We start from the raw sequence: 14,380 nt of genomic DNA, 5'->3' as shown, positions 1-14,380 counted from the left end.
CTACTACTGAAACTTTACAACCTTGTTAGGAGAAATAACTGCGTATTATAATAGTAATTGGAAATGTTAAAAGGCACAAGTAACATGTTGGCCATGGTATTATGGAATGCTTTAGTGGACATTAGGCCCAAGTTTTCAGTTATCAGAGAATGGGTTAGAAGAATGTCTTTTTAAGGTCTAGTAAGTAAATATTAGGTTGGATTACATGACTTAGTTTTTAGAGCATGTGCTTTAAATTTTTTTTTTTTATAGAGGCATGTTTTATTTATTTATTTGTTTGTTTGTTTTGTTTATACAAGCACTGGGTACAGTCAGAAGCACAGGAGGGTGAGAGAATTCACCAGAGCCAGAGCAGGGAGCAGAGCAGGCAGAAGGACCGAAGTACACTGCTGAGGGGAGCAGCGGGCGGCAGGAGAGGTCTGCACGCCATGTGGGACCCTCCTCCGGTGGCCGGGGAGCAGCCGGGGATCGAACCGGTGCCGCAGAGGCCGCGGGCAGCTTCGCAACCCAGCGCTCAACCGCTGCGCCACCGGGGAGGCCCTAGAGCATGTGCTTTAAAAGCAATAAATCCATTTTGCCTTTTATACCTTAATGCATTCAGATCCAAGAACTCATTATTTACCCAGCATAGCATAGTAAATGTGTTCAAGTTACATCTTAGGAACGAGTTGCTCGGAAATTCACACACCAGAGGTGGTCAGCTGGCAATGCAATCAGAAAGCTCACTCTTCATAAGTGACTGCTAAGAAGTCCTTCTGTTATCCATAGTTCAGTATACACAGTAAGCTTTACTAATTAGCTTAACAAATGGCAAATAGCGCCTCCCTGGTGGCACGCAGGGGTTAAAGACAGCACTATCATGCTATTGCCAGCCACTGCAGCACAAATTCGATTCGCTGGCAGGCCAGGGATAAAGACTCTTGCTGCTCTGGCTGCGGATAGCTTCATAGTGCTCAGACTTAACTCCTTGCACCACCAGCGAGACCCCTTTGCAAATAATCTTAATGATATAGCGACAAGTTCTTGTGAATTCAGATGTGGATTAACATGAACATAGCAAGCTCTGTAATTTATGCTTGCATAGCCAGCCAGGCCTCGCTGCTAAATGGACCTCTGCTGGACATTAGTGGAGGATTCTGGTCTCCTAATGTTCACCACAAAGATGCAGAATTTTGTTCCCAATACTTGAGGCAGATGCTACCACTGTTGCTACTGCTTGCTAAAAATGTTTAATAAGTGATTCTGCAAGGCAAACTGAGTCTGAGCTGGTTTTTTTTTTTTTTTTTTTTTTAAGGAGGACTGACTGAAATACACTGCTAGAGGGAGCAGCGGGTGAGACAGGAGAGTATAGCTTCCGGGTTTTGAATGGGATAGTCTGGATATAGGTACTGGGCATGGGGGATTAGGCACAAATGCTTTTTAGCTCTCCAGATGATTCTGATGCCTGTTTTAGTTCAGAACCACCGATCAAGTCTGAGCACTCTATTTTATAAAGAAACTAAAACCCAGAGATTTGAAGTGAGTCATTCAAGACTCACTGCTAATTAATGGTAAAAAGGTACTATTGTGTTTCCTATTATATAACAGCGATTTTCACATTTCTGAAAATACTACTATAACCTCAATTCCACTGACACAGCCTTTGCACTATACATAATTAAAATACACATTTTTTTGAGCTGTGTTTTTCTATCAGGCAGGTAGTGGCTATCTGCCAAAAAGAACCTGAACGGTAAGTGGCCAAACTGGCTGTCAGTTTGAAAAATAACCAAGTAAAGATGTCTGGCACTTTTGAATTACTCTCAAATAATATCAGTCAATCATCAACACCTATTTATCAAAGCACTTTTATTTGATTACTTATTCCAGACAAATAGTGAGGTTTGTGTGTACAACTAATAAGACAATCCAAATAAAAGACAGGAAAAAAAATAACTATACAAACAACTATCTAGGAAAGAATGGCAGTTGCATTCATTTTATATAATACTGTGGAGTGATGTAGCACCATTTACCTCAAAGAGAGCCAACATACTTCATAAGATAATGAGTTTTGTGTAGCAGTAGCTTAAAAATGATAGCTAGGTAGTTTGATAACCTTATGTTCAACTAATCTCAAATATAAAATTATCAGAAAAATTATTTCAGGACAAAAATAGGGAATTTGTAAAGAATGCAACCTTGCACAATTAAAAAACAAATCCTAGAAAAATAGTTACCATCATTGAGACTGGTTTTCTTCCATTATCTGAATTATTTATCACTATATCATGAACTAAGTTCTAAGTTTTGGAAGATTTAACAGTTCATTATTTAAACACACACAAACTTTATTAAATTGCTTTTTAAACTAAAGTTCTATTTATTGGTCTGTTCAGTCTGCTCTGCTCTGAACCACAACATGGAGGAACAAGACAGAACTGTTAACACTACCGAAATCAAAAGATTAGGATTTTAAATGATTTCTGTTTCTTTTTTCCCTTTCTAATGATCATGCTAAGCTATCTACTCTGATCAATCTTAGGTTGAAATTTGTTGAGCACAACTTTGACCCTGCTAATGAATCTAAGTTAACATGAGAACATTTATAAATCCATTAGTAAATATTTTTCCAAATATTGGTGACATTTCATCTGAAATATATAAAGAAACTTTAAGATAAATTGGAGATCTGTTTGAGAATCTTCCATCAGCCTACCTTGCTAGTTAAAAGTGAGTATATTTTCAGAAATATACTACAGAAAAATCATAGAGAGAAAATTCCAGAGTCTAGGATTATTCAATCCTGGAAAGCTGTCGTTCCTAACCCCCTTTTTTTTTAAAAAAAAAAAAAGCAAATAAACAAAAACTTCTTACAATACATTCACAAACGATTCCCTTAGGTTTTATGATTTCCAAGTGAGAATTCCTATTTCAAAGCTGTGGGGTACAGTGGAAAATAAGTTTAGCATGTCAACATTGCCCATCTTTATTTAATTGCTTTAAGTATTTTAACGTCACTAAATTGTTGCCTTAAGACAAAGTTACTCTTATTGTATCAATACAGTCTTTTAAAATTCATTTTTCCCACCTAAGTTTTATAATGTTTTAAGTCATGTCCCTGTCTTTGAAATAATGGTTAAGTCCCTATGTTTAAACGAGCAGATTTTCTTTGGTTATATTCTATTTTTTAGTCAGTCATTGAAAAATGAGCATATTAAAATTTAACATGCCCGTGTGAAAATGAACATATGTTTACATTTTGAAGGTTATCTGACTTTATAAAATATAGTTTCACACTTGAAAAACACATCTACTTAGTGCTTCTGAACATGACATACAATCTCAGACCATACCTTTCTCTTTTACTTACTTGGAAACAGAACAGTGAAGGTCTCCTACTATGGTAACAAAATGTACTGAAAAATCAAAACACTGCCATTTGTGACCAAGCCCACCATCTCAAAAGCATTTCATAACTCTCCCTCCAGTTACCAAATAGGTTGAGGAATGCTATCTTTGAAAAGTCTAATGTTGAGCCACTGACCACGTCTTAACACCATGTTCAATAGGCTCTTAAAACAAGAGAAATGACTACACATAACAGTTAGGCTTATTGCTTTCTTATTAAAGGAAAACTCCATTAGTCACTCTAAGAATCTGTTTATATAATAACGTAAACATGGATGTATAGGGAATCCTAGAAAAAACTTTGAAGACTGAGAAACAGGGGATAATAGGTAGGTATTAAATACAGAACTGCAAACACATTTCACATATAAAATCTAATCAAATCCCTTACTAAATATGTTTTCAAAGTTTGAAGTTATAATTATTCAGTCTTTGTAAGAACTCACCTTGGCTCATATAGAGTAGTATTTGTAGAACAAATCTCAAAGTATTTGAATAAAGGAATATTGTCAGTTAAGAGAAAGCTTTCCAAAGAACCTACAACTTGGTTGTTATATAAGTCTGTCTTTTGCTATGTGAAAAGTGAATGGTACAATAATTTTTTCCTTGTTCTTCTTTACTTCTAAGAAGTTCTCCTTTATGAAATTTAAACATCAGAATTTCCATTTCAGAGACCTCGGGGTCAGAAAACAGGAGTGGGAGAAGAAAGATACTACTCTCTGACCATCAGAATTTAATTATTTCTACTTAGTGGTAAAATGTTTGCAAGACAAAAAATGGACTGCTATTACTCCATGGCTAAATGGTACCCCATGAATCCTATAAAACAATACACAACACTATTTTTCCAGTACTATTTAAATGTACCATTTTGTGTTTTCCCATCTCACTAACTGGTGAGTGAAAGCAAAAAAGGTAATACATACCAGCATTCCTGGCTGTGCAATCTATACATTTTAATAATAATTCAAGCATAATCTATATTTAAAAAAATTAGACTAAAGAGAGACAGTAAAGTTTTTAAAGTTTTCTCTTTGAAAAGATGGTATCTTACAGTACATACAAAAATACTCTGAAAATACATACGACTTCATTTACAAAACACTGAATCAACATATTACAAGAAGAATTACATGGTCATGGATTTTAATAAACTGAGCATGCGTTCATGAAACTTAAAAAATATTAAGAAATGCACTGAAAAAAGCAGTGTAAAAAATGACAACTCATATAGTTAAATAAAAATTACAAAGGTCCTGAGCCAATTCATGGTTGGTAACAATGTCATTCAAAAATGCCTTTAGGTTTCAGTAAAATCCACTGTTTATTTCTGCATGCCTAGTTCATGAAGAAACTGTTTGAAGTTGTGGGGCAAGTAATGGTCAGGTATTATCATGCCAAGTTATTTTACACCTCAAAAATACAAGTTTGCCATAAAGGTATGTTATTGTTGACGCTGGAATGAATTGCTCATCAGTAAAAAATACCAGTCAACTAACAAGAATGGCATGAGACAGGATATGTAACAATTTCACCATTCATATACTGACTTTCAGTATCCTGGTTATATTTTGATTCTTAATAAAGATGCATTTCGAAGGCCTCCATGGGAGGCAAAATATAGAGAATTTATGGTGCCCAACTCTTATGTAATCACTGGACTAATCCTCCCTGGTAGCTATGCAACATCTGGACAGAAAGGCACAAAAAATAAAAATTTAAATATTCTATGTGCCAATCTGGAAAAAATAATTTAAATCAACAGAACAGACATTAAGTACATTTACACAAGTGAGAAAAACAGAAAAGATACCTCACATTCATCTCAGGTTTCACAAAGTGGCTTCAACACTAAAGTAAATGTGTTACAGATGGAAAATAACAAGACATTTTTTTTTTGTTTTCAACTTTTTCAGTTTTATACAATGATTAAACATAAGACTTTAAAAAATAAACAAAAAAAAGTTCAGGATTTCCTTAAATCAGTGTCCAAGTAGCCAAGAACTGGTTCCCATAAGAGAAACAAGCATCGAAAGTTAAGGCAATAAAACCTCCAACGCAAAGCCATAATATTGTACATGACAATTTGATAGAGGTGATCCTCAGAGAACTGTATGTAGCAACCAATGAGAGAATGCTACAGCATCTGCAGGTCAAAGTGTGAGAGTTCAAAAACCACTTCAAGGTTGTTAGGCTGATGACTGTAACTTTCACCTTATTTTATGTATGACAACCACTTCTATTTAAAAAAAAAAGTGGTTACATCTATGCCACTAAATGATTGCATATTCACTTCAGTGAGGCAGCACTGCTTTTACCGATTGAGGGTCAGTCGAATAGAATTTTTGATGACACGGATTTTGTTTGCTGGAACTGGAGATGATGAATCTGGTAGTTCTTTACTGGGTAGTCTCTAATACAGAGAAACAGAGAAGGAAAAGCCATTGTATGTTATAAAGGTCCAACTAGTAAATCAGCCACAAACTTGAATTTTCTCCAAATCCTTTAAGTTCTAAACACTCAAACTGAATATTGAATATTTTCCATCAGGTGACTTTTTTTCCCCCTTTTAAACAGAGGTGAAAAGCAGAGGGAGCGCTTTGGAAAAAAGGAGTAGAAGTTGGAGCAGTGTTAAGTATAGGAAAGAGGACTTTGTTAAATCAATTGCTGCTCTGGACTAAGAAATGTATAAAGAATATATATAGTCCTCGGGCCTCCCTGGTGGTACAAGGGGTTAAGCACAGCACTATGAAGCTATCCGCACCTCTGCAGCACGAGTTCGATCCCTAGCCTGCCAGGGAGTAACCTATATGGCGCAGCAGACCTCTCCTGTCTCGCCCACTGCTCCCCTTAGCAGTGTATTTCAGTCAGTCTGCCTGTGCTAATCCCCGCTCAGTCTCTGGTGAATCCTCTCACCCCCCTCCCTCCACACCTCTGGCCTGTACCCAATTCTTGTATGCATAAATAAATAAATCTTTAAAAAATATATATATAGTACTCAAAGTCAGCCAATGGTAAAGAGAAACAAGAAGCACATAGGTCATTAAACAGGAAACTTTTAGGATATCAAGTGAAAGATATGTGTGTGTTATAGAGGAAAACATGATATACAGATAGTTACATGAATGGAAACACTATGTTTCTTGTCAAGAGATGACTGCAAAAGTTAAATCTCTGGTACACTGACTAAATAAATACCTGTATCATACCAACAATTTAAAAATCATGGAAAATTTCAGACATATATAAATGTGAAAAATAGAACAATGAAGACTTAATGCCACAACCCAAGATTCAGACATTAAAATTTGCCATGTTTGGCTTATTCTTTTATGCACAAGGCAGACATTTCATTTCACTCTTTCATACTTTAATATACATATCGAATTAATTTTATTCTATCATCACATATTTATACCCATATACTTTGTAACCCACTCTTACATTAGAAGAGAAATTTCACAAATTCTACAATAATAGAAAATTTGAAGGTACATTCTATTTTGTTTTAGAATGGGCAATAAAGCCTAGGGAAACTGGCATGGTAATGACTGTGATGAGAAGCACTTTGTTCTTTAATGAGGGGTAAAAATAAGGCTGTTTACTAGAAACTCTCAAAGAAGGGCTTTCTCTCAATTATACAAGTCTGACTGTTGAGCAACTACTTATTAGCTTACCATGCTTAATACTACTATATTATTAGCTTCAATGGCAAGTCTTTGAAAAAAAATTTTTTTATTGAGGTTTAGGGACTATTTTTTTTTTTTAAGATTTATTTATTTACGCATACAAGAACTGGGGTGTAAGCCAGAGGTGCGGGGGGAGAGGGGGATGGTGGTGAGAGGATTCAACAGAGACAGAGTGAGGAGCAAAACAGGCGGACTGACTGAAATACACTGCTGAGGGGAGCAGCAGGTGAAACGGGAAGAGGTTTGTTGCGCCACGTGGGTCAGCTGCCTGATGGGGATCAAACTCTTGCTGCAGTAGCTGCGGATAGCTTCACAGAGCTGAGCCTTGTGCCACCAGGGAGTCCCAGTTGAGGGACCCTTGATGCTTAAGTTTTAAAAGTACTTTAGTACATACACCACTACATTTTGGCTTATCCAGAATACTAGTAAGTATGGCTCCTAACTATTGATTTTGACAGTAAGCAGTGACACACAATTCTGACCAATACTATTAAGAATTGGTCATACATCTTTACAGACACATCACCCAAAGCAGTGATAGTGAAGGCAAAGATAAACAGCTGGGACTACATCAAATTAAAGAGCTTCTGCACAGCAAAAGAGACAATAACAAAAACAAAGAGAAACCCCACCAACTGGGAGAACATTTTTGCACCCAACACTAATGATAAAGGACTGATCACAAAAATCTGCAAAGAGCTGATGAGACTCAGCAACAACAAAGAAAATAATCCAGTCAAAAAATGGGCAGAAGAGCTAAAAAGAAACTTCTCTGAAGCGGAAATGCAAATGGCCAACAGACATATGAAAAAATGTTCAACATCACTTGTAATCAGGGAAATGCAAATCAAAACTACCATGAGATACCATCTTACACCAGTGAGAATGGCACATATTAAAAAAACTAGCAACAACAAATGTTGGCGAGGGTGTGGAGAAAAAGGAACTCTTCTGCACTGTTGGTGGGAGTGCAAACTGGTCCAACCACTATGGAGAGCTGTGTGGAGATTTCTGGACCTACTAAACATAGAGCTTCCATATGATCCAGCAATTCCACTCCTAGGTATTTACCCAAAGGACACAGAAACATCAATTCCAAAGAACACCTGCACCCCTATGTTTATAGCAGCACTATTTACAATAGCTAAGCTTTGGAAACAGCCCAAAGTGCCCAAAAATAGATGACTGGATCAAGAAGATGTGGTACATATACACCATGGAATATTACTCGGCATTCAAAAAAGATAAACACATGCAATTTGCAGCAACATGGATGACGCTGGAAGGGATCATGCTCAGCGAAATAAGCCAAAAAGAAAAAGAAAAATACCGGATGGTCTCACTCATAGCAGGAATCTAGAAAACTTAAATAAGGGACCAGGAAAATGAATATAAGAAAGTGAAAATCAAAATCAACAAAAAACTATGAACCAGAGACACTTTTTGGGGGGTGGGGGGCGGGAGGGGAGGGATTGGGGTCAGAATGGGGCGTTTGCAATTGTATGGGGGAATATAAAAATAAAATTTATTATTTAAATTAAAAAAAAAAGAAATAAATCCAAATATATATGATATCAGCATGCATATAAACAGAAAAAACTCATCTGTTAAAAGATGAGTTTGGAATAACAACAACAAATTCAGCTATATGCTGGTTAATAAAATTTGAGTATAAAGTTAAAAAAAAAAAAAAAAGAATTGGTCATAAATTACTGTGCTGAGCACTAAATTGCTCTTCAAAAAATAAAACCCTAGAGGTTGAACATAATCTCACTAAATTTTCAACTTTCATACTACTTCCTTTTCTAAACTTTTGAGGTACATATATTTAGAATCATATAGTTTGTTCGCTACTTCTATCCTCAACTGCCAATTTTACTTCTGGTCTGAGGATGGGCAAAATATTACTCTTTTTCTTCATCCAATGTTAGACTTTCAAATAAGCTTTTTGTATGTGAAGATTATCTATGAATTTTAACTTATGTGTTTTATCTATGAAAAAGACTGTTGGGCCTCCCTGGTGGCACAAGGGGTTAAGTGTCAGTACTATGAAGCTATCAGCAGCCACTGCAGTTTGATTCTCGGCCAGGGAGCTCACCCACATGGTGCAGCAGACCTCTCCTGTCTCACCCACATTTCCCCTCAATGGTGTATTTCAGTAAATCCACTTGTTCTGCTCCCTATTCTGTCTCTGGTTAATCCTCTCACCCCCATCACTTCCCCTGCCCCCTGCTCATCACCTCTAGCCTACACCCCAGCTCTTGTATGCATAAATAAAGTAAACCTTAAAAAAAATAGGGAAAGAAAAAGACTTACCTTTTTGCGTGATGTATCAATAGTTGGAATAGGCATACATTCTCCTCCTATGGCATCCTAAAAACAGAAGCATTATATGGAAGTGAAAACTTTCTTTCTGACATGCAAATTTATTTTTATATGAATTAAAACAGAACCAAAGCATGACAGATCTAATCTGATCCACTTTGGAATACAGCATAAAGCTCCTTAAAAGTATTTTAAAGCACACTATTAATATATTTACCATTGATTTCCTTTTTCTATCTTCGGTAGCACGTGAGTCCTTAAATGTTGACTCAAGTTGAATAAACTAAAAATGTAAACATTACAATGAGTTGCTATTATGTACCACAAAACCATACAAATACATATAAACTGAGAAAACTAGTCATTAGGCTATCATTAAAAACTATCAAAACATGGTTGGTGAGTGAAGAGAATTTAAATTACATTGAATTCAACTGTTACCCTTAAATTCTACAATTTGGGTGACCTTTTTGGTTAAATCAATTCAGATTATAATAAATAGTTTTACCACCACCTACTGGAGGCAGAGGAAATTAACAATAATACGATTATTAGGTTACCAATAATGACTGTGTGTAGTGTAAGACAAAAAGAAACTTAGACCAATCATTCAAGTTTTCAGACACATTAGTAATCTGAATTTAGGATGAACAATTACTATTGTTCCTTTAAGGTCTGGGTAAATAATCTTATTAAATAGAGGTCAATGGAATAAGATGGTCATAGCGAGTTGTTTGTTTAGTACTATTTTAATTTTTAAAAAATCAGTTACTGAATTACCAAGTAAGTCATAATTTACCTTTTCTATGTCTTTCAACCTCTTAGAAGACCCATCTATGGATGGGGAATGGGATCTCTTTGTTGTAATATTCTTAGTTATATTTGACATTCCATTTAGATGTGGTTGTCCCTGGGCAGGATTATGGGGTGTTGTGATTCTAGGAATGACATTTCGTCCTACTACAGTAGGAATTGTGCACACAGCTGGGGGTGATACAGTTTTTACTACAGAGTCAACTTCTGAAATGAAAAAAAAAAAAAAGTTACTTTTATTTTTAAAATTTTATTAGCCTCCACCAAACCACCTGTGCCCTACCCCATTTTAAGTATAGTTATGTATATTTACAGTAGAATCATTAACAATAAAAGTTTAGATACCTACTTGCACCAATGACTGGAATAGACAGACCTTGAGCTGGTGGGACACCCAGTGGCTTTTCCAGAATTACAACAGCAGACTCAGGACTATTCCTATTAAAAGTATTAAGTTATCATTAAGTGATTTAAATACTACTCATTTAAAAACACTTATTTTAACATTTAGAATCACTTCTTTCGAGTACTCCTATTTTAACATTTCATGGAAGAAAAAGGAAAAAAAGTAAAAGACCAAAGTGTGGATTAAGAGAAAAAAATTAAAGAGTATCTGTGCATTTCTGTGTATTTATTTAATCCCACATATTCATAATCATATACTATGTCCCACAGGATCACTACAAATTGCCAAGTATTTCTAAACAAGAAGCTGACTAGCAAATGATAAAACTTTTCAACAATTAAAAAAGGAATTTTGCAAAGGTATACAAAAGTTTACATTATCTTCAAATAATGTAAGACTGAAAGGACAATTTTTAAATACCGACCTTTCTGCTTCTCCTGCAGAAGGATTATCAGGTTTGGAAGGTTTGTTTGTAGACACTGGAGAATTAAAAGGTGTTCCATTATCAGTATCTCTGGAGCTATCTAAACAATTGCTATCCAGAGATGATCTTTTGGATTGAAGTCCACTGGAACTCCGACTGACATCAGAAAGACTTTGCTGAGAGAGAGAGAAATCTTTGAAATCTCAGGATTTCAAAACAAAGAAATAATGGTTTCAATTCTAAAGAACATATAAAACAGTTCTTTTGAATTAATGAAGTTGATATTTTAGTCTTAGACTGAACTAGCTATATACCTTTCCTCTTTCCACTCAATAGCTTTAGATTATAACTAACAGTTTTACCACCACCTGCTGGAGGCAGAGGAAATCAACATTATAATACAGTAAATACGATTATTAGGTTACCAATAATGACTATGTGTAGTATAAGTCAAAAAGAAACTTAGACCAATCATTCAAGTTTTCAGACACATTAGTAATCTGAATTTAGGATGAACAATTAATATTGTTTCTTTAAGTTTTGGGTAAATAATCTTATTAAATAGTTAGAATGCAAATTTAATGCTAGGATCACTTATAAACCACATTGGACAGTTAAGATTATGAACTTACCTTTTTCTTCTTTTGAAGAATCTCTGCTGGTAGGTAATGATGAAGCTGTTTTTTTTTAACATGAGTTGCTTCAATTTTCATTCCCTCTTTTAGCATGTTTATATTGTTTGCTTGTCTGTACACTGTAACAATGTCAATATGTTAAGTGGGAAACTTCTATCTCAACTAAGGGCTCTGTTTTCTTTTTCTAAATACGTGCATTTTCAACATCTCCCATCACTACATACACACCCTCTTACAGAACAAGTATTTCTAAAACATTTTCACATGTCACAATCATATTCAAGTAACAACTGGTTTTCTCATTTCCAACTTCTAAGACTTTCTTTTTTTAAGATTTATTTATTTATGCATACAAGACTGGGGTACAGGTCAGAGATGCAGAGGGTCAGAGGATTCACCAGAGACGGAGTGGGAACAGAACAGGTGGGCTGACTGAAATACACTGCTGAGGGGAGCAGCGGGCGAGACAGGAGAGGTCTGCTGTACCATGTGTACCATGTCCCTGGCCAGGGATTGAACTTGTGCTGCAGTGGCTTCGGATAACTTCGTAGGTTGTATCCTAACCCCTTGTACCAGCAGGGAGGCCCCTAAGACTTTCTTATAATTAAATCTCCTCAACAAAATAAATGTATTTTAAAAAGGATTCCCCCCACTAAGTCTTGGTTTCTGTTTCCCAAAAGGCATATTTTTCTCATAGTCTTTGCTGAAGTCTAGTCATTATACCAAACACCCAAGATGCAACTCAAGCTTTTCGCTTCCATGTAGCTTTTTAAAAATTCAGTATTCAAAGAACATCAGACATAGGAAACCATCTAGAAGTACATTCTTATTGTTGAGGTAGGGAAATAAGGCTTAATGACCCTAAACACCTTGCTGGGATCAGAACACCCAAAACCCTAAGTTCCCATTCTAGAGCTCTTCTCATCATATAAGAAAATCAGTTTTATTAACTACCACATAAATTATTTAATGTTTGTTTACTGTGAATAATTAATTAATTATAAATTTTCTGAACAGGGCTGGGAAGCTTCATTTTACTACTATGAGATGTGGTAAATAATTTAATTTCCTGGAGTCTTGGTATCCCCATCTGGAGAAGAATGTTTTATTTATTTATTTTTAATTATTTCTTTATAAAGATTTATTTAAAAAAATTTTATTTATTCATGCATACAAGAACCCGGGTACAGGCCAGATGTGCGGGAGGGTGAGGGGATTCACCAGAGACAGAGTGGGGAACAAAACAGGCAGATTGAAATACACTCCTGAGGGGAGGCAGAGGGCCAGACAGGAGAGGTCTGCTGCGCCTTGTGTGGGTATCTCCGCGGCCGGCAGGGATCAAATCTGTGCTGCAGATAGCTTCGAAGTGCTGCGCTCAACCACCTGTGCCACCAGGGAGGTCCTAAAGATTTATTTTTATTTATTGATGCATACAAGAACTGGGGTGCAGGCCAGAGGTGGGGGGTGGTGGGGGTGGAAGTGGTGGTGAGAAGATTCACCAAGACAGAGCGTAGAGCAGAACAGGTGCAGCGGCCGAGACAGTAGTGGTCTGCTGTGCCCTGTGGGTTAGCTCCCTGGTGGGGGATTGAACTCATGCCACAGTGGCTGGTGATAGCTTAATAGTGCTGAGACTTAACCCTGGTGCCATTAGGGAGGCCCTGGAGAAGAATGTTTTATGGGCCTGTAATAAACATAGCTTCCCAACTTGCAAAGCTGGCTTTGAAAATGAGCACAAATTAGAAAGGAAAATTTTGTATTATTTTAAATTCCAGATTGCTTGTGAAAGAATTACCAAGGCCTTCCAAGTGGTGCTAAGGGTCAAGTTTCAGCACTATCAAGCTATCAGCAGAGTTAGATCCCTGGCCAGGGAGCTAGCCCACATGGCACAGCAATCCTCTCTTGTCAAGGCTGCTGCTCTCGCAGCAGTGTATTTCAGTCAATCCGCCTGTTCTGCTTCCCACTCTGTCTCTGGTGAATCTTCTCATCCTCCCCGCACCTCTGACCTACACCCCAGCTCTTGTATGCATAAATAAATAAAATAAACCTCAAAAAAAAGTTTCCAAAGTGTTTAAGTTCTGTGATTCCACCCTCAGAGAGACTGATTCACTATTTCTAAAGTGAATATAGGAATCTGCATTTTCATGATGAAAGGGCTAATTTAAGAAGAATGTAGAAAGCTCACACAAGCAAACCATGAATATTAATAGTATGAATGTCCACTATTCCAAATTAAGACCACTCCAAATATATTAAGATAGCCCAGAGCAGTGTTATTAGAGAGCTATATGTAAAAGGCACCTTTTTCATTACTTTTGAAACACATTCAGCAACCCTACACTGGTGATTTTTTTTTTTAATTTACTTTCTGTTTTTAAAATAGATAATATATTCACATAGCAGAAAACTCAAAGGGATCAGCCGGGTCTCCAAGACACACCTGGTTCCTCGATCTAGAAATAATCAGTTTTTACCAGTTTCTATTTTTTAAATCATGTACTCTTCTAGAGAGATCTATGCATCTATAAGCAGATGTGCATGTATTTTCTTAAACTATATAAATGACAGCACACTACACACTTTTCTGCAATTATCACCTGCCTGCCCACCCCCCGTCTTAATATGTATTGGAAATTGTTTCATCATGTCTTTACTTCTAAAAATACTAGCATAGATTTCCATAATATGGATGTACATATTC

At 36.3% G+C, this 14,380-nt stretch overlaps 1 protein-coding gene across 1 annotated transcript in view; it reads right to left on the bottom strand.

Moving 5' to 3' along the window:
* Window positions 1–1,847: 1,847 nt before the first annotated feature.
* PAPOLG (poly(A) polymerase gamma) overlaps window positions 1,848–14,380 on the bottom strand; it is a 36,729-nt gene continuing 24,196 nt past the window's right edge. The window contains exons 16-22 of the mRNA XM_037527442.2: window positions 11,680–11,801; window positions 11,048–11,223; window positions 10,567–10,655; window positions 10,204–10,424; window positions 9,622–9,687; window positions 9,396–9,452; window positions 1,848–5,803 (exon numbers count right to left, since the gene is read on the bottom strand). Of these exons, the coding sequence (XP_037383339.1) occupies window positions 5,705–5,803; window positions 9,396–9,452; window positions 9,622–9,687; window positions 10,204–10,424; window positions 10,567–10,655; window positions 11,048–11,223; window positions 11,680–11,801 (830 nt within the window). The 3' untranslated portion in view covers window positions 1,848–5,704. The remainder of the gene's footprint in view (window positions 5,804–9,395; window positions 9,453–9,621; window positions 9,688–10,203; window positions 10,425–10,566; window positions 10,656–11,047; window positions 11,224–11,679; window positions 11,802–14,380) is intronic.

The sequence above is a fragment of the Talpa occidentalis genome, unplaced genomic scaffold (genome assembly GCF_014898055.3).
Source record: "Talpa occidentalis isolate TD23 unplaced genomic scaffold, MPIMG_talOcc4v2.1 talOcc4.5, whole genome shotgun sequence".
NCBI lineage: Eukaryota > Metazoa > Chordata > Mammalia > Eulipotyphla > Talpidae > Talpa > Talpa occidentalis.
Note: the sequence above shows the minus strand (reverse complement) of the source record. Positions and strands in the feature narration are given on the sequence as shown.